Source organism: Chrysemys picta, chromosome 4 (assembly GCF_011386835.1).
Source record: "Chrysemys picta bellii isolate R12L10 chromosome 4, ASM1138683v2, whole genome shotgun sequence".
Lineage (NCBI taxonomy): Eukaryota > Metazoa > Chordata > Testudines > Emydidae > Chrysemys > Chrysemys picta.
This window is the reverse complement of record NC_088794.1, coordinates 90604751-90631315: the sequence shown is the minus strand read 5'-3', so window position 1 is coordinate 90631315 and position 26565 is coordinate 90604751. Positions and strand designations below refer to the sequence as shown.

Genomic DNA, 26565 nt, shown 5'->3' with positions numbered 1-26565 from the left:
GAAGAGTCAGTCCTATTTTGGGAGGGCCATTCGGAGGGAGCTAAATGAAGCCACAATGGGATTCACCTTCCTTCCTCTCCCTGCACTGGAATGGAAAAAAGGAACAAGTACAATGAAGTAACCGCCACTAGCAGTACCTAAAAACCCTAATGACTCACTGCATATAACAGAGAATGTACTGCTGATTCTGGGCTGTGGGACTTGGAGCCTGAGGGGTTTGTTTACTAATCAGTGGATTGGGTGTGTTCCTAACCTGTCAGAGTACATTTTCAAAATCTCACCATACATGTTTATGTCACTGCATATATTTCTAGGCCTGGGTCCCTAGTGAGAGGAAAACTACTTTTATTTGTAAGAAATACAAATACAATTGGAGAGAATAGAAAACGAATTCCCTGAAGAACAAAGAACCCAGAGGCTCAAAATAGTTCTTAAGCTTTAAAGGAAATGCAGAAATGAAGACAGAGCAGGAGACAGGCTTTTAAAAGGTTCAGTTTTTCTTTTTCTGAGTTACTCAAAAACCTGAATAATGATCTGGGGCAAGTTTCAGAGTGGTAGCCGTGTTAGTCTGTATCAGCAAAAAGAACGAGGAGTCCTTGTGGCAAGTTAGAGACTAACAAATTTATTTGGGCATAAGCTTTCATGGGCTAGAACCCACTTCATCAGATGCATGAAGTGAAAAATACAGGAGCAGGTATAAATACATGAAAGGATGGGGGTTGCTTTACCAAGTGTGAGTCAGTCTAATGAGCTAAATCAATTAACAACAGAATACCAAGGGAGGAAAAATAACTTTTGAAGTGGTAAGAGACAGGCCCATTACAGACAGCTGACAAGAAGATGTGAGTAGGGAGAAATTAGTAATGGGGAAATTAAGTTTAGGGTTTGTAATGACCCAACCACTACCAGTCTTTATTCAGGCCTAATCTAATGGTATCCAGTTTGCAAATTAATTCCAGTTCTGCAGCTTCACCTTGGAGTCTGTTTTTGAAGTTTTTTTGTTGAAGAATTGCCACTTTTAGGTCTGGGGCAAGCTGCTAAGCATCAATGACAGTGGCTCAATGCCCACCCTCTCCAGAGATTGGGAGCACGAGACCTCAAACTACCCAGCTGTAGCATTAAGAATGGAGGACTAAAATTTGCCACTTTGGGAGCGAATGAGGCAGTGGTACAATGTACACCGACTTCCTTCATTACATACCATTCAACAACAATTCCAGATCAATTTGCCATACAGTTCTGCCTCATTCTTTGCCCAGCATATGCACTAAATGAGGCAGGTTCTTGAAGAAAAATACTAAATGATCAGGTAACAAAAGACTAGATTATAATGCATTGGGGGCACAGGTAATGTTCCACAGCCACTCTTAACTTTATTCTTTCCTCCTTTCTGAGTGCTTAACTTTAAAACCTTAGCATATTAAAAGTGTGTTTTAATGGAACTTTCAAAAACGTATTTTTTTTTCAAATGAAAAATGAAGAAACTAAATAAATTAGCATAAAATAAATTCCTCCCTGTTCATCTGGAGGAATGTTCATGTGTGCTAGACAGAAGTGGAATGCTCTGGACAGGCCCTATATAAGCAATGAACCAGGAGCCTTTGCCTCTTTCCACATACAACTTTCTATATCATACAAAAGACAACACAAATCCTTTGGAGTCACACAATCTTCTATATGCCCCATGACAGTACTTCTTCACTAATTGTAGAGAAAGATGCAGCACAGCCTACAGATTTTCCTAAGTTATTCATATGAGCAGAACCTACTGACCATTGGCAACCACTGAGAGACTGCATTACAAAGTTCAGTGTGCATGGGCAAAATACATGTTCAAACTCTCATCACTTTGACCAATCACAACTGCCTCCAGAGCACCAAAAGGAAGAGCTGTGACTATCTCCCCACCAATTTCCCATTTCTCCCATCTATCACTGATGTACTAAAGCTGTTTACAAAAGTCAGTTCTGTCTCTCTTTTTTTTTCTTCAACAACAGCAGAAGTGTAGTTTTCCCTCTTTCATTTCATTCTTGAGAACAACTGAGCACTTTTGGCACAAAGTTTTCAAACAGTTTTCTCCCAAACTAAGACCAAACATATCAAATTTCTTTCACAGCAGTACGATTGAAAAAGTCATAAATATCCAAAATAACCCTTTATAATATAAACACTTTTGCACACTTAACTACACAGATCATTCCATACTCTGCTAATAAATGACATCAATAAATAATAAATGGAATTGCACCAATGTGTATCTGAGGGCAGCCTTTGCCTCCATGGTGCATCTGGGAATGATGGGGTTAATTTTCATGCTTTCACTTCCAGATCTACAGTTGTCAACTTTGGTTGGATGAATTCCTGGAGATTTCATCATATGACATAACTTTTAATTAAAGATTAATCTTTAATCCCTGGAGACTCCAGGACAATCCTGGAGGGTTGGCAACGCTATCCAGATCATGTTAGAAAACAAACAACTAGAACAACCCTTGCAGAAGGACAAAACTGGTTACTATGGGATCTCCCAGCATGGTTTATTTACTCAGAGCTCAGTCCTACATCTTTTCTTTGGCAACCCCCTCAGTGGAAGTTTTGCCTGGGTAGGGAGTTTAGAATTTTGGCCATAGTCCATATTTTGTATAGTGCTCCAACTTTTGTGATGGAAAAGTGATATCTCTTTGACTCTTCTTTACATTGTGTCACAATATAGGAAAACAATTTATAGCCTGCAAAAAAATCATGTAAATATGTTCTAGGGTCAGCTTGAAAAGCCCCAGCACTTCTGTCTGAAAGTGTGATAATTAACCCTCCTCATTAGCACTGATAATTGCACCACTCAGTGTCAGCATGGAGCCTCATCACAGCAATAGCAGCTTGGATTTTTTTAGCAATTAGGATTTTCTTTACATTATGTGCACTTTAAGTCTTGCCTGTACATTATTTAGTATTATGGCAGCACCTAGAGGTCCTCTTGTGCTAGTACTGTATACATACAGAATGAAAGGACAGTCCCTGCTCCAAAGAGTTTACAGTCTATTTAACAGTTTACAATTTAAGCCCCCAATCCTAGAATTCAAAGCATGATGGCAGATTGCTGTGTATGCTCAGATCCCCCCTCACCTCCCTGGGGATCCACACAGGTATAGAAGTTTCCCTATGTGCAATAAATTGCAGGATCAGGGCTTAAGTAGTGATCACAGTACTATGAAAAATAACAAAGGACTATACCTAGTGAATAGGCAATCCCTGCCCCCAAAGAGCTTACAGTGTAGATAGCACTGTATTGCAAAAGTACTACAAAAATAATAAACAGCTGGATAGCTAGCTTACCAAAGTACTACAGCAACACTCGGGGAGTCTAATGTCAGTGCTCTCATGGCTTATTTTATAAAACCTTCTGGTTAGATTCATAACATCATAAATCATCAGTTAATATCCTGCTCATTCACAACCTGACAGGCAATTCTCAGCAGCCAAGTATATGATCTGCAAAAGGATGGTGAGCACAAGAACTAGACAGGAGGAAACTTTGAAAACAAACAAACAAACCAACCAACCAACCAACCAACCAATGTTGATAGGCAAAATTAAAGCTGGAGAATGTAAAGGATACAGCTCAACTATCCGCTTATTAAAGTCAAAGAATAAATACTGTTTTATCAGCTAAACTTACATTTAAACAGTACCGGTAATGTGTTTCTGTAAAATGAAACACTGTGCCATCAGCTTTTATTACTCTCTTACGCTTCGCTAAAAGGGGTGCAAGAAATTTTGAAAAATCAAAACCTGTAAAAAAAAAAGAAGAAGCTGTGTTCAATCAAGATTAATCTGAGGGAACTATAAACGTTTTACTGGTTCTTATGAGTTCAGAAACACTGGGGCTGGAAAGAACCCAGCTGCTTTAAAGATAAAAAAATTATTATAACCTCCCATATTTCCTGGCAACGCTCTTGTCCTCAGCAATGTGATTTGGGAAATGCAAGTTATAATCCCCTTCTGCTTGAATTGATTTGTAGGTGAAAAGCTCTGAGAGGCAAAGGGTAGGGAAATTCTTATTATGCAAATTTTGTACTTGAAAACTACAATAAATGTATCTAAAACTTCCCATAAGGAGCTTGTTATGAAAGTGATCAAAAGAATTTATATAATGCTTTTCATCTTGAAAACCTTCAACATGTATTAACTAATTCTTGCACATCCACTGTGAGATAGTTAAGCATTCTTTAGTCCTTTTTACAGAAAGGGAAACTGATGGACAGAGACATTAAGAACAACATTTGCAAATGAGGGTGTCTAATGTTAGGTACTTTAATCCATATTTACTGTAGGCATCTAAATAATTGGCCTGATTTTTCAGAAATGTGGATCATTCACAACTTCTATTAACTCTGAAAATGTGTTGTACTGAAAAAAGATTCAAAGTAATCATTTAGCTTCTCTGCAATGATCTTATCCTCTTTAATTTCTTCCTTAACTCCCTAGTAGGACAGCATCCTTCCTGCTTCTGAATTAATTTCTTGTTACTTACTTTTCAGTGTGTTGGCCGATTAAAGTGATGTTATCACTGATTACAGTTCATTTATTTTCTACATTTTGCTTTATCCCATTAGTAGTTTCCTGAATGCTGATTGCATGGAGAGACCCATGGAACAAAGCATTGCTACAGGCATCTGCACAGACAGTTTATCACTTTGAATTAACAAGAACTGAGATGGCAGGGAAACATCACAGACAACACTGTTCCTCGGCTTTTTCTGTAGCCCTCCTTCTCTTCCTCTTCCCTGCAAAAGCCACTCTGAGAATGTTGGATACGGAGGGAGGCAGGAAAGGATTGCTCTATTATAGGTGGAGCTGGTTAGTTAAGGTTGTCTAACTTTATGATAAGGCCCTGTTTTCAGCTGTGCATAACTTTGCCAAACTAACTGTTTGGGTCAAAATTTTCCATGCCAGGTGTCTGCTTCAAGCTGAATTATTTTGTAGTTTGAGCTAAAATGGTTCAAGTGTTTCCAAGAATGAGGTTAAAGAAAAATTTGTTTTGTCCATGTTAAAAAAATAAATCGTATAACCATTTAGCTAAGAAGCTCTAGTGTCCCCTTGCTCTGGAGAAAGAATTTTAAAATTTAGCAGGGAGCTGCCCAGGTATCAGGGAGGGGCCTTTTTCCATCCGGATGAAAATTTGCCCTGGTTTTAAACCTGCAAAAAAATCTCAGTTCACATGCTTTGGACTGGACTGCTGGAAGAGAAGTGATGGTGTCACCGTTAAAGCAATTGATTGCTGTCCTGGAGAACTGGAGTCTATCCCTGACTCTATCACAGAGTTCTTATGTGATGCTGAGCAAATCACTTGAGGCAAAATTTTCACAGTTGGATGTTCTTTGTTTTCTGGGTGCCCAACATGAGACACTTGGGGCTAAACTTGCAGAAGTGCCAAAGGCTCACAACTGCAGCTGAAGCGGACTTGGGGCTGTGCTTTGAACATACGAAGTGCTATAAAAAAAGGCTAAGCACTCTTAAAAAGTGATCAGGCCCTATGTACCCAAAATTAGTGGATACTTTTGACAATTTTGGCCTTAATCTCTGTTCCTCAGTTCCCCACATATAAACTGGGATTAATACCATTCCCTCATTTCACAGGGGTGTTGTGAAGATAAATGCATTAGTGCTTGTGAAGCAGTCAGATACTATCGTGAGAACACCATAGTAACACCCATGAGGAAATTAAGAATTCTGTCTTCAGTGCAGGGTTTGGATGGAGTGAGATAAATAAGGCCAGGGCTACTCACTCAATGTGGAGGATAAAAAGAAATATTGAATAACTAGCCATTCATTGAATGAGGCATGGGCCACGTGGAAAAAATAGTGTATGATCATATAGTTAAAGATTGTCTCGTAATGCACACACACCAGGGCAGCAAATTAAGGTTGCACAGGAAATTTTAACTCTGATTTTAACTCCTAATTTTTGAAAGCTTGATTTTGCAACATTAATGTTTAACGGAGGTGTGTGTGATGGTGGGGTGTTGTGTGTTTTGTGTTGTTTTTATGTAATACTTTTATATGAAGCAGAAGAATCACCTATTAGCATGACAGGAAGCAACATATTCAGTGGTCTTTTCAGGTAAATGGCACAAGGGCATCGTATAGGGATATAGCAACTAGAGGGCCAGATTACGTTCTCCGTATGATAAGCAACCTTTCAGAAGTGGTGTGCCAAGTCTTCATTTATTCACTCTAATTTAAGGTTTTTCATGCCAGTAATACATTTTAACGTTTTAGAAGGTCTCTTTCTATAAGTCTATACTATATAACTAAACTGTTGTTGTATGTAAAGTAAATAAGGTTTCTAAAATGTTTAAGAAGCTTCATTTAAAATTAAATTAAAATGCAGAGCCCTCCGGACTGGTGGGCAGGACCCGGGCAGTATGAGTGCCACTGACAATCAGCTCGCATGCTGCCTTCGGTACGTGTGCCATAGGTTGCCTACCCCTGGTCTATGGCTTTCTTTGAAGCTGTTTAATGGTATTCTCTAGGTGAGGTGAGATGCATTCTGAGAGGCAAAGCTTGCACCATTACACAAAGTGCAACATTTCCATGTGTCTTGTCTCTTCTGACCCAAAACTTGGGCAGCACAACACCCTTCTGCTGCTTCAGAGAACATGCCAGCATAAATAAATGGATACGCTAATCAGATTATAGAGGGTTAACCTTGTCACTTATTGAATGCCCATTAAAGTGAATGACTAGGATGTTTGCCTTTCTCCTTGACTTGTTCTTGTCATTGACACCGGGCTCTGAAGCAAGATGGGCAGCACTTCTGCAAGAGTGGAAAAAATTCTCTCACAAAGAAGGGAAATGTCCCAGACCCAACTTGTACTGTGTTGAAGCACATTCCTGCCGCAAAGGAGGTTAGAGGAGATAGCCTTGGAAGGGGAATGGAACTACCATGCACTGTAATCATGGGGAGGTGGGGAGGGAAGGGAAAATAACATAAACAGCAGAGATCTCAGAGAATGAGACCCATGAAAGACAGAGAACTGCCATGGGTGTAACTAGGATCCAGGCAGAGATTTCAAAGCTTCTTCAGTTTTGATATAGATTAAATTAGTTTATAATGTAAAGGCTGCAATTTTAAATCTCTCAACATTCCAGTCTGTAATTTTGGTCTTTCCTTCCTATATGTTTATTTCACACAGCCAGCCACACGCAGAGTTTGGCTTTATACATCCTAAACAGATAGAGATTAACATTACAGGATCCCTCGATCCAAAACATCCCTCTACCAGGCCTCCTCCCAAATGGGCTCCTCGAACTTCCCCTCCCTGATCCCCTGGACAGACTCTTGGGGTATGTCTACACTGCAATTAAAAACCCACAGTTGCCCTGTGCCAACTGACTCCGACTTGCGGGGCTCAGGCTAAGGGTCTGTTGAATTGTGGTGTAGCTGTTTGGGCTCAGCCGGGGGGAGGGTCCCAGAGCTCAAGCCAGAACCTGAACATCTACATCACAATTAAACAGCCCCTTAGCCCGAGCCCCATGAGCCTGGATCAGCTGGCATGGGCCAGCCACAGGTGTCTAATCGCAGTGTAGACATATCCTTGTTTTCTCACTGTTGAGTCAGGCTGGCTCAAATCACTCATATAGAATTCTGGGGGTCAATGCTCAGTCTCCTGATAATCCATAGGCTGACACAGCATTCTCACACCCAACAGAAATAAAGCAAAGCATCACTGAAGAACAGCCAATGAGTGCTGAGGAATCCAACTGGCTGAAAGTGAGCTAAGGAGTTACAATATCAGTTATACTATACTTAGGACAAACCAATACAGGCCCTTGACTGGTTGAACATTCTGACACCTGCTTTCAATGAGATGTCAGGCCACATTCTGATCTCAGTTACAGTAGTGTATATCAGGAGTAATTAAACTGATTTCAGTAGTTAGACTATGACTGATTTACATTGGTGTAACTGAGATCAGAATCAGGTTTGCTGTCTGCAGAGACGGGCCTGAACCAAAACCCTAAATCTAAAATCTACAAACTTTGGAGGGGTTCAAAATCAGAATCTGGTACAGATTCAAATTTTGTGGATGACCCCCATCTGTATAATGGGCCAAACCAAAGCCCCAGAGGTAGCCCCCTCTCACAAGGCCAAAATCTGGGACAAATTTAAAGAAGAGTTCAAATTTTCTGACTTGTGCCCACCTCTACACATCTCAGGAGAGAGATTTTCCTCTCTGTCTTAGGTATTTATTTGGCCATATGGACATCTCAAGAATCTTTAACATATTTATCCTCACAATGCCACTGTGCAGTAGGGAAGTGCTATTACCCTAATTGTACAGATGGGAAACTGAGGCACAGAGAGGCTGAGAGACTCATCCAGAGTTACACAACAGTCTGCAGCAGAGCAGGGAATTGAAATTGGGTCTGCTAATGGCTAGGCTAGTGACCTAATCACTGGACCATCCTTCCTCTCCATTGTTCACTGGATGAACATGAGAGATGGAAAAGTTTACTTTGTGTTCATGCAGCCTCAGCAGCAGCACAGTTATCAGCATTTCCAAGAAATATGAGAAATAGGTTCCTTCTCCAAATGGTTAAGCACTGCAGATGGTTAAAGATGTATTTTTCTCCCCATCTACATTTTTAATAATGTTAGACTTGCTTTTCCACCCTCTCTAGCATTAAATTACACCAAAAAAATGACTGAAAGCAGCTTGTATAATTTACTAGCTTGGCCTTTAGCACTACACTAACATTTAGACACTGCCCTCATGCCGTCAAAATAATTCAGCAACAAAATGGCAAGGGAAGCAATTGAAACATTGCTGGAATCAGGCGGTTTGAAAATTCTGGTGTACATACATATTTCATACTGACAAGCTTTAAACAAACAAAAATGTTCTGTCATGTAAATCATACCTTGATAGTTTTTCAATAGCCGATTTTCTTTTTAAAGGAGAAGGAAGAGCTGTAAAACATCAAGGGCCAGATACTTGATCGGGGTAACTCAACATAGCTCCACAATTATCTGATTCTCCACTACCTCACACCTTGTGTCATCATTTACACCTCCACCAAGTGGGAACCAAACACTACCAAATCCAAATGCTTCACTCACACAGTAGTGTATTAAGACACTCTTTGTAAAGGTATGAACAAAAAAGTGCTCAGTTCAAGGTAGAGGAGAAGCAGGCCCCAAGTGACCCAGCATTTCAAATTATTTGGTATAATATTTGTTTACTAGAGATCTGACCCTGCAGTCTTTACATAAGCAAGGCTCTCATTGATTTCAGTAGGAATTCTGTCTGCACAAGCACTGAAGCATTAGACACTAAGAGCTCTGGCCATGATAAATCACTATGTTTTGCTAGGAGGTCAAACAGTTCCACTATAACTGCATCAGCATTACCTGTGTATTGTTCTGGTGTAGATGCAGACTGAAGGATAACATCAGCTTTTCCACCATGAGAAGAACCCTCTCAGTCCTGACCCCCGGCTAGTATTCTCCTCTCAGATTGTAAGGACAGCCGTGTGCAGTGCCTGAGTTCAGTAACACCAGTAATATGAACTGGGGAGTTCAGTACCTAACAGATTGAGGCCAGAAATGAGGAGTTCAGGGTGCAGGAGGGGGCTCCGGGCTGGGGCAGAGGGTTCATGTGTGTGGGGAGGGTGGGGGCTCCAGGTGGGGCTGGGGATGAGGGGTTGGGGGGTGAAGGAGGGTGCTCTGGGCTGGGACTGAGGGGTTCAGAGGGTGGGAGAGGGATCAGGGCTGGGGATTGGGGCGTGGGAGGGGGTCAGGGGTGCAGGCTGTGGGCAACACTTACCTCAAGCAGTTCCCGGAAGCAGCGGCATGTCCCCCCTCTGGCTCCTACACGGAGGTGCGGCCAGGAGGTTCTGCATGCTGCCCCGTCCACAGGCGCTGCCCCTGCAGCTCCATTGGCTGTGGATCCTGGCCAATGGAAGCTGTGGGGGTGGCACATGGGGTGGGGGCAACGTGTGGAGCCCTCTGGCTGCCCCTACACATAGGAGCCAGAGCGAGGACATGCCTCTGCTTCCGGGAGCCGTGTGGAGCCACAGCACACGTGAAGCAGGGCAAGCCCCAGACCCCGCACCCCAGAGGGAGCTCGAGGGCTGGATTAAAACGTCTGAAGGGCCAGATGTGGCCCCTGGGCCGTGAATTTGCTCACCCCTGAGCTAGAGGCTCTAATTCTGCAAAAGTACCAATGTACTTGGGGTCATAGGGTATGTCTAGAATGCAATGCAAGTCTGGTCACAGAAACAGGCTTGAGTCCAGGCCCCCCCTCTCCATTTACACACAAATCTCTCAGACTTGGGCTCGGACCTAGGCTTCTAGGACCCTGCGAGGCTGGAAAGTCCCAAGCCCTAGTCAAACCATGATGCACAGTTCAAGCCCTATTACTTTTCAGTTAGACACAGCCCTCTCCCTAACTCGGGGCCTGGAAGGCCATCAAAAGTATCCCACAATCCCATGGGCAAGTGTCCTTTGTCTTCTCTATCCCAAGAATCTCCTGTCAACTCCAGTGAAACAAAAATCTCTCCCCTGGACATATGGCAGTAGCTCAGTGAGTCAGCATTAACTCTTCCCAGGGCCGGCTCCAGGCACCAGTCTACCAAGCATGTGCTTGGGGCGGCACCTGGAGGGGGGCGGCGCTCCGGCCCAAGAGCGGGGCGCGACTGGGCTCGCCGCCCTCTCCCCAGCGCTCTGGCTGCCGGGGAGAGCGGGGCCGCGGCCGGGATCTCCGCTCTCCTCCCGGTGCTCTGGCCGGTCGGGGAGAGCGGGGCCGCGGCTGGGCTTGCCGCCCTCCTCCCGGATTGCAAGAGTGAGCCCCCTGCATGTTACCCTCTGTTGCAGTCCAGAAGCAACTTGGAAGACTCTTGGCTGGGTGGTCCATGAAGCCGGCTCCCATGAGTGGCTGGCTAGGGCAACCTACACAGACCTCCATACTGAACCCCTCCCCTATGGAGCCTCCACCCACCCACGGGGAAAAAAGGAAAAGGGGAACACGCGGCCACGATATGCCACAGTAGGTTTCTGGCTTGTACATGGCTTCACTGGTTGTACTGGTTTATGCACCTTTTTTTCCCTGTAAGGTTCTGTTTTAGTGGTGTTTTGGTGTGGTTATGGCAGCTGGCCTGCCCGGGAATGGGTGAATGTTGTACTTTTCTAATATATGTTTATAAATACAGTTTTTTATTTCATCAAGAAAGTTTATTGTTAGCATTGTCTATTCAAAATAGTAAATGTAAACACATGATCAGGAACAATTAGGAATTAGTATGCAAAGGCTATCCCTCAATGCAGTTATCTATAGCAGTGGCTCTCAACCTTTCTGGACTACTGTACCCATTTCAGGAGTCTGATTTGTCTTGCGTACCCCCAAGTTACACCTCACTTAAAAAACTACTTGCTTACAAAATCAGACATAAAAGTACAAATGGGTCACAGCACACTATTAACTGAAAAATTGCTTACTGTCTCATTTTTACCATACAATTATAAAATAAACAATTGGAATATAAATATTGTACTTAAATTTCAATGTATATTATATAGACTAGTATTAAGAAGTCATTGTCTGTATGTACTGTACTGCACTGACTTCGCTAGTGCTTTTTATGTAGCCTGTTGTAAAACTAGGCAAATATCTACATGAGTTGATGTGCCCTCTGGAATACTTCTGTATACCCCCAGGGGTACATGTACCCCTGATTGAGAACCACTGCTCTATAGCAATTCATACCTCAATCACTGCTCACATCAATCCATACTGTGAATACCACTCCCCCGGCCCCCATTTCATAAGTGGTCATGCCATTCATAAGTACATTGCATGGAACAAAACTCCCCGCCCCTTCCCCAACCACTGAACCCCTCTGCCCCGACATCAACGAGCCCTCCGCCACAAGCACATTCATAGAGGTACCATTCCTCCTCCTCCATTGCGCCATGCAAGTCCAGAATGTGGGAGCACAAAGCATCCCTGACTTCTATTGCCTGGGTACATCCTGAGGTAGGTGCACTTGCTTGCTGAATGTACTGGTTCAGCAGCCCCTCACTGTCATAGGGCCATTCAGGGGGAAATAGCTCACCTCTGGCTTCACAAAGATTGTGAAGAGCTCAGCAAGCCACAGTAATGCTGACAGCATTGATGACACTGGCATACAAACAGATCTGTAAACATCTTGAACAGGATTTGAATCTGCCAAAAGCACAGTCAACTACCATTCTGCACCTGAGAGTTTAATTAAACTGTCTTTCAGCAGGGCCTATGAGACCAGGCAAAAAGCCAAGGCAAAAGAAGGTATGCAGGGTTCCCTGGAACAATGGTAGACAGTAACTTCATTTATGATAATATCATGTGGTGGGAATAGTGTCCCAGCCTGTCCATGAATGAAGACTGCCGATCGGCAAAAAACACGGCATCATGAACTTACCCGTACAGCCCATGCTGACATTCACAAATCACTCTCTGTTGTCCACAAGGGCCTGCATTACAATGGTGTAATACCCTTTGCAGTTTATGTAGACATTTGCTCCTTGAGGAGGGCAAATGAATCCCATCAATGGCTCCAGCGCAGTTTTATAGACTATCAGGATTGGAAGGGACCTGAGGAGGTCATCTAGTCCAACTCCCTGCTCAAAGCAGGACCAATCCCTAACTAATTCCCCAAATGGCCCCCTCAAGGATTGAACTCACAAGCCTGGGTTTAGGAGGTCAATGCGCAAACCACTGAGCTATCCCTCCCCCCATTCTCTCAAAGCCAGCAATTACTTCAGGAATAACTTTTATGCCTGCTACCTTGGGCTAAACCACATGCCTGATTGCCTCAGAAACTTCAATTTTCCCACCCCAAATTTGTTTGCAATGGAACTGAAGCATCTGAGATAGCCAGCTTCCAGACAGCTATAGCAACCCATGTCTGAACCAGCAAAGATGGCCTTGTGTGTGTGTCTATGCTGAAGGGTCAAGGCAAGCTGCTCACAAAGCTCCAGAAATGTAGTTTTCTTCATGTGAAAGTTCTGGACTCACTGGTGGTCATCTCAGGTCTGCATGATGACTGTGCTTGCAGTCCTGCTCCAGAAGTGCCGGTCTATGTAGGGGGACATCAGCGGCTATAATGACTGTCCTGAGCACTATGGTCTGCCATTCCTGGGTACTCCTCCTCCCGCTCCATCATAAGCTATATTAGATGCCTTTGGTGGGCCATAAAATACCACCGAAACATCTACCAGTGCCCCATGGAAGCTCTGTTCATTCCCTGACACAGGAGTAAAAGCAAAAGCAATATAAGTTCTTGAAAAATCACCTCCTCCATGTTGCTAGCTCTAGTAGCTGGGAGGACACAGAGCAAAAAGACAGCTCAGCAGGCTGTGTTGGTGGGCAGTTCAACCTTCCTTTAACATGCAGGGTAGACAGTCAAGTTTCCTCATAGTGCACCATGGTCAAAGGGCTAGAGCAGCCATTGAGGCAGGATCAAATAAACCTAGATCCTCCCTCCCTGACAGGTGTTTGTCTAACCTGTTCTTAAAAACCTCCAGTAATGGGGATTCCACAACCTCCCTTGTAACCTATTCCAGAGTTTAACTATCCTTTTAGTTTAACTATCCTTTTAGTTACAAAGTTTTCCCTAATATCTAACATAAATCTGCTTTGCTGAAGATTAAGTCCATCGGTGCTTGTTGAACCTTCCAGGGACATGGAGAACAATTGATCACCATCCTCTTTGTAGCAGCCTTTAACATATTTGAAGACTGTCATCAGGTTGACCCCTCATCTCCTTTTCTCAGGACTAAACATGCCCAGTTTTTTAACCTTTCCTCATTGGTCAACTTTTCCAAACCTTTTATCATTTTTGTTGCTCTCTATTGGATTCTATCTAATTTCTCTATAACTTTCTTAAAACATGGCACCCAAAACTGGACAGAATGCTCTAGCACAGTGGTTCCCAAACTTTAACAACGTGAACCCCTTTTACTGAATTGTGAAATCTCGTGAACCCCCTCTTAAAAATGAATATTTCCAGGGTTTTAATTTTAAAATTTCCTCAGTGTGATGGATGCGCTTGCTGTGTTCTGTATAGCTCTTGGAAGTCCGGAACCACTGGAGAAAGAAAGTCTCAGGTCTGGTTCGGCATCAAGTCTGTTTCTGTATTTTGTTTTCAGATGTGCATATGAGGAAAACGCTTTCTCGCATAAGTATGTTGTTGAAAATGGTAACAACTGTAGTAGCTTTTTCTGCCAGAAGAGATACTCATTTCTTAAACTCAGCCAAAAGTTGATTGATGACGGATTTCTGATGACAGATTTCTGAAACTCCTTTTCAGTTCGTAATCACAGGAGATCTCAATCAATTTCTCTTTTTCCTCAGTGTTCAATATCTGTGTTGAGAAAGTGGTATTGTCAAAAGAGTTGCGAATCCAGTCATTATCACCTGAAGTATTCCCTGAAAGTTATGCAAAGTCCTTTTAGGTGTGCAGTTATATTGGTTTTAGTGCACTGATCCAACTGAAGTTTATGTTCTGCCAGGAAGTCATGAAGATTACTGAAACACTCAGACTGATTGTTTTCCAAACAACTTTCCCAGAACTGCAACTTCTTTATCATGGATTCTACTCACTCTTGCACACTGAAAACTGTTATATTGAGGCCTTGAAAAGATAAATTTAGGTCATTAATTCTTGAGAAAGTATCTGCTAAATAAGCTAAGCTCTGGAGCCAGACATTATTTTCCATACAGCTAGCAAGGTGGAAAGGGTGGCTGTTGGAAAAAAAACCTAGGATTTCCGTTCTAAGCTCAAACAAGCCCACAAGGATTTTGTCCTGTGAGAGCCATCTAAGTTTGGTATGGGTCAACAGACAATTGTGTCTACTACCCATTTCTTCACAAAGTACATGAAATATTCTGGAATTTGTTGGCCGTGATTTTATGAAATTCACCATTTTCACTGCATTGTCCAGCACTTCCTTCAGTCCCTCAGGCATGAGTTTTGTTGTGAGGGCTTGTCTATGCAACGTCCAAGAGACTTTTGATGCAACCTTTTTTGTTCGAGCTACAAATCCAGTATACTTCCCCGTCATTGATGTGGCCCCATCCATGCAAATGCCTAGGCAATGAGACCAATCTATTTCCTTTTCTAGGAAATATGCATTAGTCAGATAGAAGATATCTTCTCCAGTTGTAAGTTCTTCCAATGGTTGGCAAAACAAGAAGACTTCTTCAACCATACCTTCATTCTCATAACGTACAAACAGTAGCAAAATAGCTAGATTAGCTACATCAGTTGAATCATCCAACTGTATAGCATAATTTGGACTATTTTTCACTCTATGTACAATTGATGTCTCTACATTATTTGACGTCATTAATTCTTCGTGACAACGTATTATTGGACAAAGGTACCATGTCAATCCTTTTTGCAGCCTTTTCTTCGAGCATTCAATGAATTACCTCTTTTATACATGGACCAATCAAGCTCTCTGCTATGGTATGGGCTTCGGATGCTTTTGTTACTCAGTAGCTCACGCGGTATGATGCTTCAAGTGCATTTTTATTATCAGTATTCGCTTTGGATATAAAACTGGTAATGTCACTTTTCCTCTAATTTTCGCTTGAAAAAAATCAACAGGCGTGTTGAGTTGTGCAGGATGCCTAGTTTCTAAATGGCACCGAAGTAGAGGTTTGAGGCTGCTGATTGAAAGAACATCACCATAAATCTCCCACAGTGGTTTTGGACATTCTTGGTCACCAATGCATGTAAAGCCATATTTTATATCATCGTCATATTTTCTTTTCTTTGTAAGTGACTTTCCAGGACCATCATGATCATTAGACTTAAATTTTCCACAGTGTGGACTTGAGGAAACACTAGCTGATTCTTGTGTCTTTACACTTTCCTTTTTCAGCCACTAATCCATTGAACTTGTGTACAAAAGTTCTAACAAAAGTAACACAGAGAGAATGCTAACAACCAACTACCTAGAAAACGAGAAGATTCACTCGCGTCTCACTGAAGCAAAACAGCACACCAGAGAGAATAACTTAGTATTGAATTACTGAATCACCTTAACGCTGCTACACTGGCTACAACATGGTTCCAGCTGATTTGGCGTGCAAACACCTTTTCTTCCACCACCAGGGCCGTCCCTAGGAGGATGCCCTGCGAGGGACAAATTAGCCTGGACCACCCCCCATGTACAGTGTGGCTCCTGCTCACTCTGCCCTTCATGCCACCCAACTTCCCCTGTCTAACAAGGACAGGGGTCCGAGCTGCCACCTGTGCGCCTGGAGTCCCAGCTGCTGCCCTGCCCACCATGGGGCTCAGGCTGCTGGCCCCACGCCTGGGTCTGGGCTGCCAGCTCCGCACTCCGCAGGGCTCGGGCTGCTGGACCCCACTGACTGCTGGGGCTTGGGCTGCCGACCCCAACTGCCCAGTCCCGCACTCCCTGGGGCTTGGGCTGCCGACCCCATGCTGACCGCTGGGGCTCGTGCTGCCGGCCCCATGGGGGCAGGGCTCGGGCTGCCAGCCCCCCTGCTGATGCTCGGGCTGCCAGCCCCCCTGCTGATGGAGGCAGGGCTCGGGCTGCTAGTCCCAACTGCCCAGCCCCACTCTCCATGGGCTCGGGCTGCTGGTCCCCCCTACTGAACGGGGCTCCGGTGCTTGCTCAGCGCTCCATGGGGCTCGGGCTATCTGCCCTGTAACCAGGTCCTCAGGCCACCATTAGGGAAATTTTTCTGACAAACCCCCTGCTCTAGCGAAAATCTCACCACTGCTGAGTAAAGTGGAACAATTACTTCCCGTGTCTTAGGGTACGTCTTCACTTACTGGAGGGTCCGGCGGTAAGCAATCGATGTTCTGGGATCGATTTATCGCGTCTGGTTAAGACGCGATAAATCGATCCCGGATTGATCCCGGAAGTGCTCGCCGTCGACGCCGGTACTCCAGCTCGCCGAGAGGAGTACGCGGCATCGACGGAGGAGCCTTCCTGCCGCGTCTGGACCCGTGGTAAGTTCGGACTAAGGTACTTCGAATTCAGCTACGTTATTAATGTAGCTGAATTTGCGTACCTTAGTCCGAAGTGGGGGCTTAGTGGGGACCAGGCCTTACATACAACCCTCCTATTACTACATCCTAGAATGATATTTGCGTTTTTTCCAACTGTTGGTTCATATTCAATTTGTGATCCACTCTAACCCTCAGGGTTTTTTCCAGCAATACTGCCGTCTAGCCACTTATTCCGCATTTTCTCTTTGTGCATTTGATTTTTTCCTCCTAAGTGTACTACTTTATACTTGTCTTTATTGAATTTCTTCTTGTTGACTTCAGACCAATTCTCCAATTTATCAAGTTCCTTTTTGAATTCTAATCCTGTCTTCCAAAGAGCTTGCAACACCTTCAAGCTTGGTATTTTCTGAAAATTTTAGATACATACTCTCCAACCCATAATCCAAGTCATTAATGAAAATAAAGTAGTACAAAACCCAGGTCACACCCCTCTCAGACCCCACTATATACATTCTGCCATTCTGACAGTGAGTCGTTGATAATTGCTCTTCGCATATGGCTTTCAAACCAGTTGTGTACCCACGTTACAGTGGTTTCATCTAGCCCACATTTCCCTAGTTGGTTATGAGTGTCATGTATGACTGTTGCAAAAGCCGTGCTAAAATTAAGATATATCACATCTATTACTTCCCTCCTATCAACTAGGTCAGTAAGTCTGTCAAAGAATTAAGTTAGTTTGGCATGATTTGTGTGACACAGAGGCCTATTGGTGAGAACTGGCAATGGGTCACTTTTCTGTAACAGTAATTCCTAACAGACCCAACAAACTCACTACACCCAACAATTGGCTAAATGCTATGTAAGCAAAGAGGGTCAAGTGAGGTTCTAATAAAAGCTTATGTCATATTGAGCCTCATAATTTTGTGAGATGTATGTATGAATGATATTTAAGGAGGTATGTATTGCTACAGCGACACTACAATTTAAGTCAACATAATTTATGGTGCTCAGGGATGCGAATTAGTGACCCCAAGTGACATAATTGATGCCAATTTAAGCACTGGTGTGGACAGCACTATGTCGGCAGGAGAGCTGCTGCCGCTTGTTGAGGGTGGATTAATTAAGTCGACAGGAGAGCTCTCCCATTGATTTAGAGTGGCTACACTAGAGCACTTACAGCAGTGCCGCTGCAAGCTCTCTAGTGTAGCCATAGCCTATACATACCGGAAAACATTTTTTAAAGTCTGAATCAAAGCAGGGTTGACAAGCAGCCTGACCAGAAAAAGGATGTATATTCATCTGTCTTCCTTGGTTCACATGTAAAATAGGCTTTGGAAGCCAAGACAAGGGAAGTCCATTTGCATACAAAATCAACCTGAGGATGTGAAGGCAACATGAAGCCAACACTCCAGGGAATAAACCATGGGGGTCATCTTGGGGACAAATCAATTACTTTGGGGAATCAAAGAGGAAGGGAAAAAAAACACACCTCCCCCCTTCATCCTTTACTGAGGAAGCAAAAAGATAGTACTTTTTGCATTCATGAAAAAGGGATCCCAGGCATGTCAGTTGGAGATGCTCAGAGATTGCTTTAGGTGAGAAACTCATTTAGATGAGTGTTTAGTCTGTTAAAATTAAGTTTAGACTCTAGGAAGAGGGTTATATTTCTTGTTTTATATGTAACCATTTCTGCTTCCATTTTTTAACCTTACTCACTATCTCTTAAATTGTAACCTTTAATAATAAATATATGATTGTTTTCATTATATTATATAAGTGCTGGGATGTTTTTTTGGGCACATCCTAAGTCGCATCTAACAAGCTCATGTGTGCACTGTTCCTTTAGGGACAGTTTACAGGGTAATTTCTGTGAATGTCTGGTGGTTGAGGGCTGCAGCGGAATGCCTCAAAAGGGTTCAGAGATTGGGGTGCATGTATTAACCTGCAAGGCAAAGTAAGGGCTGGCAGAGCCCCGAGGAGATTGTTTGGGTGGCTAATAGACTGGTGGGATCAGGGAGATGACACCCAGTTAAGCATAAGTAGATCTTCTTTTTGCTGGAGATAGGGGAGTAACAAGATGACTCAGCCCTGAGCACCCTAAAAAAGCATCAAAAAAGTATCTTTACAGGTATCAAAGTTAGGCTGACTGGGCTATAATTCCCCAAGTCCTCTTTGTTCTCCTTTTTAAAGATAGGTACTATGTTTGCCTTTCCCCAGTCCTCTTGGACCTCACCCGTCCTCCATGCATCCTTGGAGATCATCATTAATGTTTCCAAATTTGCTTTAGCTGGTTCCTTAAGTTCCCTTAGGTGTATTTCAACAGGCCCTGCTAACTTGAATACATCTAACTCACCAAAATATTCTTCAACTGGTTCTTTCCCTATTCTGGCTTGTGTTTCTTCCCCCTTGTTGTTAATATTAATCATGTTAAGCATCTGGTCACAATTAGCCTTTTCAGTGAAGACTGAAGCAAATAAGCATTAAACAACTCAATCTTTTTGGTGTTGTCCATCATTAGCTCTCCTTAGGAATCCTATTTGGGGCTCTGCATGGGTGTAAGAGTCCAGGTGAACAGATCCCTTTGCAGGATCAAGACCATAGATAATTTCTTCACCAATGATAAAAAGAAGAACAGGAGGACTTGTGGCACCTTAGAGACTAACAAATTTATTAGAGCATAAGCTTTCGTGGACTACAGCCCACTTCTTCGGATGCATAATGCATCCGAAGAAGTGGGCTGTAGTCCACGAAAGCTTATGGTCTAATAAATTTGTTAGTCTCTAAGGTGCCACAAGTCCTCCTGTTCTTCTTTTTGCGGATACAGACTAACACGGCTGCTACTCTGAAACCTTTCACCAATGATGGCTCTCTGTATGAGACACATTTATTAAATTATTACCATTTGTTGCTTGTTGTAAAGGTGCTTGGCACTGTCCAGAACAAAGGGGAGACATGGGCCCTACTACATGGAGCTTTCACTTCCAAGAGGTTTTTAGAGTTAGGATTCAACATTTAAACCTATTCCACATCCAGCACAGAATTTAGCATACATGCTTTGTTTTTTTACATTTTTATGTTCAGTCATCTGGCATGGAGTTGTGTCCACATAAATGAGGGTAGAATATGTCCCTATGTAAGGAGGAAATTTTGTTAACCCAACAACATGCCTAAACCTCTGCCCACAACTGGAATACCAATTGTTATGCTTATTGCTGAAAGCAGCTAGAAAGGCCTTTCTGAAACTTTAGCACAGCTAACAGACTAGGAGGACGTGAGTGACCACGAGGAGTAAACATGACCCTGTGCCTTCCTGACTTGATTTGTTTCTGAAGCATGCCATTTTGCAAAATGGAAAATCTGGCAACAGTTTGCTATTGCTATTGCTATGTGAAATGCAGCTGATTAACTGAGGGAAAACTCCACACTTAATTTAGCTTCTGCTCAGCAGTTTTTTGTTTGTTTTTTTATGAACAAGCTATGCAATACTAACAAATTGGGTATAAAAAGAGGAAGAAATCTGAGCTCGATGGACACTTGAACACCTCCAGTTCCCCTGCAGATGGAGGGCCGACCACTGGACATCTACAGTTAGGATCTCGAGACCTCCTCAAGCCCCTGTTTAAATATGAATCTGGGGGTAATTTGGGGTGATCTACTAACCTGTTGCAGACATGTGTAAGTGCTGGAGACTAAAGTTGCTTGCATCAGCTATCTATCGTCTGGATGGACATGTTCCCATTTGATTTACTTCCTGCCGCCACCTTGCAAAGAGTAAAGTTACCAAGAGCTTTGCGTTCAGCAAAACCCTGGGTAACACCTAAATACAGAAGTCCAATCCTATTCAACAAAGCAATTAAGAACATACTCAATTTTAAGAACATGTTTTAGTCCCATTGACTTCATTTGGACTGAAGTATGTGCTTAAGTGCTTTGCTGAACAGGGATGGACTTAAGCGCATGGTTAAATGCTTTGGTCAACTGGGGGCAAAGATAGGAAGAAACTGGGTAAATTAAGAAAAATGTTTATTTCCATTTATTCATTGCTGTTGTTATTGCTAGAGTTTTACTATTGGCGGAGACAGTACCACATGATCCCACAATCTAAAAAAGAGATGCCCCGTACAACGAAAATGCCATCAAATTTAGGACAAAAACAAAACATACTCAGGCCTGGTCTACACTAGGCGTTTATGTCGAAGTTAGCGCCGTTAAATCGAATTAACCCTGCACCCGTCCACACTGCGATGCTATTTAGTTCGACATAGAGGTCTCTTTAATTCGACTTCTGTACTCCTCCCCGACGAGGGGAGTAGCGCTAAATTCGACATGGCCATGTCGAATTAGGCTAGGTGTGGATGGAAATCGACGGTAATAGCTCCGGGAGCTATCCCACAGTGCACCACTCTGTTGACGCTCTGGACAGCAGTGCGAGCTCGGATGCTCTGACCAGCCACACAGGAAAAGCCCCGGGAAAATTTGAATTTGAATTCCTTTTCCTGTCTGGCCAGTTTGAATCTCATTTCCTGTCTGGACATCGTGGCGAGCACAGCAGCACTGGCAACGATGCAGAGCTCTCCAGCAGTGATGGCCATGCAGTCTGTGAATAGAAAGAGAGCCCCAGCATGGACTGATCGTGAAGTCTTGGATCTCATCGCTGTGTGGGGCGATGAGTCCGTGCTTTCCGAGCTGCGATCCAAAAGAAGGAATGCAAAGATCTACGAGAAGATCTCTAAAGACATGGCAGAGAGAGGATACAGCCGGGATGCAACGCAGTGCCGCGTGAAAATCAAGGAGCTGAGACAAGGCTACCAGAAGACCAAAGAGGCAAACGGACGCTCCGGATCCCATCCCCAGACATCCCGTTTCTACGAGGCACTGCATTCCATCCTCGGTGCTGCCGCCACCACTACCCCACCAGTGACCGTGGACTCTGAGGATGGGATACTGTCCACGGCCGGTTCCTCAGACATGTTAGGGGACGGGGAAGATGAGGAAGGAGATGAGGAGGGCGAGGCAGTTGGCAGCTCTCACAACGCTGATTTCCCCGACAGCCAGGATCTCTTCATCACCCTTACAGAGATCCCCTACGAAGCGTCCCCAGCCATTACCCCGGACACAGAATCTGGTGAAGGATCAGCCAGTAAGTGTTGTAAACATCTAAACATTTATTTTTAACAAAACAGGAATATTAACAATTAAAAGAATGGGTTGTTCATGATTAGTGTGCCCTAGGCGCTTAACGGTTTAGTAAGGGGCAGTGCAAGTTTTGAAAAGAAATCTAGCAATGTCCGGTTTTCAGTGATTGTCCTGCACAAGCCGCTCTACTGTGTATTCCCTGCTACTGCAGCTACAGTAAAATGCGGTCTATATGTGCGGGGATAGAGCAGTAATCCTCCTGGGACATCTCGATGAAGCTCTCCTGGAGGTAACTTGAAAGCCGTTGCATGAGGTTCTTGGGGAGAGCGGCCTTATTGGGTCCTCCGAAGTACGACACGTTGCCGCGCCACGAGATTATCAGGTACTCGGGGATCATTGCTCTGCACAGCAGGGCGGCATACGGCCCTGGTCTTTGGAGGCTTTCCCGGAGCATTCTCTCTTTGTCGCTCTCGGAGATCCTCATCAGGGTGATGTCGGCCATGGTGACCTGCTTTTAATTAGGTAGGGGAATGTTAGTGTTGGGACTGCTTTCCCGTTCCTTTACAGAACTGTCACCGCTGGTTTGCAGCCACGCGGTGGAGGCGGGAGAGGGGCAGCCGAAAGGGATCGTTCCCGGGGACAGCCGCGAGGGGGTGGGACAGGGGCAGAGTTCCCGCTTGCCGGATTGCTGGCAGCAGGGACTGACATTGATTTAAATGTGAAATGAGGCCAGTGGTAATATAAAAGTTTTAAACTGCCACAAGTGTACGGCTTACCATGTCTGCCTGCAACAGAAATTCCGTTGTGCTGCCTCGCTTCTCAAATGTGCTGTTCAAGACCCCAGGCACAGAATGCGAAGGCCGAGAATTCGACCTTGTGCTGAGTGCGCATGTGAAAGGTGCTGTGCATGGTCTTGTTCACAGAGAAAGACTATGTTCTTTGTTCACAACTACATTTATCTTTCAGAGGAATTCACTCCCTTTTTCCCATTTCCACAGCCCCGTCTGCGACTGTCTCACAACCTAGCCTGGAATCACACTCCCAGAGGCTAGCGCGGATTAGGCGTAGGAAGAAGAGGACACGGGAGGACATGTTCTCTGAGCTTATGGCCTCTTCCCAAGCCCAGGCAGCACAGCAGACCCAGTGGCGGGAGAACTTGACCCGAATGCACCAAGCCAACATGGATCGGGAGGAGAGGTGGCGGCAGGAAGACCAGCAGGCGACTCTAACGCTGCTTGGACTACTGAGGGAGCAAACGGACACACTCCGGCGCCTTGTGGATGTTCTGCAGGAACGGAGGCAGGAGGACAGAGCCCCGCTGCAGTCCATCTCTAACCGCCCTCCCCCGCCACCAAGTCCCATACCCACCTCACCCAAAGTGCAAAGAAGGAGAGGCGGCAGAGTCCCTGCTAACTCTCACTCCACCCCTGCAGAGAGCTCTAGTAGCAGAAGGCTCTCATTTCCCAAAATTTGAAAAGTTCTTTCCTTCCCGCCTGACACAAGCCCACGTCCAAGTTTCACCTCCCAATGCCATGTGTAGTTGATAATAAAAAATTCGTTTCTGTTAACTACTGTTTCAATCATGTTCTTTTGGAGGAGGAGGGGAAAGGGGGTTGGAAATTGGACAGGACAGTCTCCTTTGGCAGGGTACATAGTCGGGGGCAGGCACAGCAGCAGGGCACATACACAGTGCAGTGATGCAGTGACTAGTTGCCCCGGTTAGTCTGGGAGGTTGTTTTGATGTAATGTTGGGGGGGGTGGGTTGCTCTGTGACTTTGTGGCGGGGGAGGGCAGTTACAGATCTTAAGCGCCGGTCCTTAGACAGGATCACAGAGCCACACAGCATGGGATCTGTAACCGTCCTCCCCCTGCCACAAAGTCAAATAGACCTCCCATACACACAGTCCCGATCAGGAGGGGTGACAGGCTCCGTTGAAACAAGCATCCCACCGCAGCGGAGCCTGTCAATCCTTGAGTTTAGAAGCTGCATTCGCATCACAACACTAGACCCGCCCCGCACCACAGTCTGCGTCCCAGTTTTAAAAAATTCCCGCTAAAACAGTATTAAAGAAAACGGTGTGCTTTAACAAAGTAGAACTATTTTTATTTCGACACGTGTGTTGGAGGGGGGGTGAAGGGGGTATGTAACTGGATAGGATAGTCAACATTACCTGGGTAAAGAAACGGGGGCAGGTTTAGCTTCTCAGTACACAAACTATAAAATCACAGGTTACCCTGCTCACTCAGGAACTTTGCTTTCAAAGCCTCCCGGATGCACAGCGCTTCCCGCTGGTCTCTTCTAATCGCCCGGCTGTCTGGCTGTGAGTAATCACCAGCCAGGCTATTTTCCTCAACCTCCCACCCCGCCATAAAGGTCTCCCCCTTGCTCTCACAGAGATTGTGGAGCACACAGCAAGCTGCTATAACAATGGGGATATTGGTTTCGCTGAGATCACAGCGAGTCAGTAAGCTTCTCCATCTCCCCTTGAGACGGCCAAAAGCACACTCCACCACCATTCTGCACTTGCTCAGCCGGTAGTTGAAGAGTTCTTTTTCAGTGTCCAGGGCGCCAGTATAGGGCTTCATGAGCCAGGGCATTAGCGGGTAGGCTGGGTCCCCGAGGATGACTATAGGCATCTCCACATCCCCAACAGTTATTTTGTGGTCCGGGAAGTAAATACCTTGTTGCAGCCGTCTAAACAGACCAGAGTTCCTGAAAACACGAGCGTCATGAACCTTGCCCGGCCATCCCACGTAGATGTTGGTAAAACGTCCCCTGTGGTCCACCAGTGCTTGCAGCACCATGGAAAAGTATCCCTTTCGGTTAATGTACTGGGTGGCCTGGTGGTCCGGTGCCAGGATAGGGATGTGAGTTCCATCTATGGCCCCACCGCAGTTTGGGAATCCCATCGCTGCGAAGCCATCTATGATCGCCTCCACGTTTCCCAGGGTCACTACCTTTGGCAGCAGTACATCAACGATTGCCTTCGCTACTTGCATCACAACAACCCCCACGGTAGATTTGCCCACCCCAAACTGGTTCGCGACTGACCGGTAGCTGTCTGGCGTTGCAAGCTTCCACAGGGCTATGGCCACTCGCTTCTGTACACTCAGTGCAGCTCGCAACCGGGTGTCACTGCGCTTCAGGGCAGGGGACAGCAACTCACAAAGTTCCAGGAAAGTTCCCTTCCGCATGCGAAAGTTTCGCAGCCACTGGGATTCATCCCAGACCTGCAGTACTATGCGGTCCCACCACTCAGTGCTTGTTTCCCGTGCCCAGAATCGCCGTTCCACGGCATCAACATGACCCATTGCCACTGTGATGTCCTCGGCGCTGGGTCGCCTGCTTTCTGACAGGTCTGTGCTACTCTCAGACTTCAGGACATCACCGCGGTGCCGTAGCCTCCTTGCCTGACTTTTCTGCATCTGCCTCAGGGAAACCTTTATGATAAGCTGCGAGACGTTGAGAGCGGCCACAACTGCAGCGATGGTCGCAGCGGGCTCCATGCTCGGAGTACAGTGGCGTCCGCGCTGTCAATGACTGGAAAAGCGCGCGAACTGTTTTCCCGCCGGCGCTTTCAGGGAGGGAGGGCGGGAGTGATGGACGGATGACGACAGTTTCCCAAAAGCACCCTCGACTCATTTTGTTACCCAGAAGGCATTGCCGGCTACACCCAGAATTCCAATGGGCAGAGGGGACTGCGGGAACTGTGGGATAGCTGACCACAGTGCACCGCTTCGAATGTCGACGCTATCACCGTTAGTGTGGACGCACAAAGTCGAATTACTGTCCTTAGTGTGGACACACACGTTCGACTTTGCAATATCGATTACAAAAATTCGATGCAAGTAAAATCGAACTACTCTCGTAGTGTAGACAAGGCCACAGGCTACAGCATTTTAGTTTGAAGAGGAAAGTGTTGATCTTTGGATTGAAAAAAAAAATGCTCTCCAGTGGTATATTGTGCCTAGCACAGCAACGCAACCTCTGCAAGTGGATTTTCCTCAGACATTTAATACAGTAGATTCAGATGCTGCTTAGAATGTGAACGTCTGTTCTCACTTTCAGGTGACATTGTAAATAAGAAGTGAGCAGCATTATCTCCTGGAAATGTAAACAAACTTGTTTCTCTCAGCAATTGGCTGAACAGGTAGGACTGAATGGACTTGTAGGCTCTAAAGTTTTACATTGTTTTGTTTTTGAGTGCAGTTACATAAAAAAAATCTACATTTATAAGCTGTGCTTTCACAATAAAGAGACTGCACGACGGTACTTGAATGAGGCGAATTGAAAAATACTATTTCTTTTACCATTTTTACAGAGCAAATATTTGTAATAAAAATATAAAGTGAGTACTGTACACTTTGTATTCTGTGTTGTAATTAAAATCAATATAT

The 26565-nt window shown here is 44.7% G+C and overlaps 2 protein-coding genes across 9 annotated transcripts in view; one reads left to right on the top strand and one right to left on the bottom strand.

Moving 5' to 3' along the window:
* Positions 1 to 26565, bottom strand: part of RGS6 (regulator of G protein signaling 6) — a 536757-nt gene that overhangs the window by 131692 nt on the left and 378500 nt on the right. The gene's annotated exons all lie outside the window — the stretch shown is intronic.
* LOC135983126 (uncharacterized) lies at positions 21468 to 23735 on the top strand. Its single transcript, XM_065592974.1, has 2 exons — positions 21468 to 22171; positions 23166 to 23735. The coding sequence occupies exons 1-2, from the start codon at positions 21595 to 21597 to the stop codon at positions 23639 to 23641; spliced, it is 1053 nt and encodes a 350-aa protein (XP_065449046.1). The 5' UTR covers positions 21468 to 21594; the 3' UTR covers positions 23642 to 23735.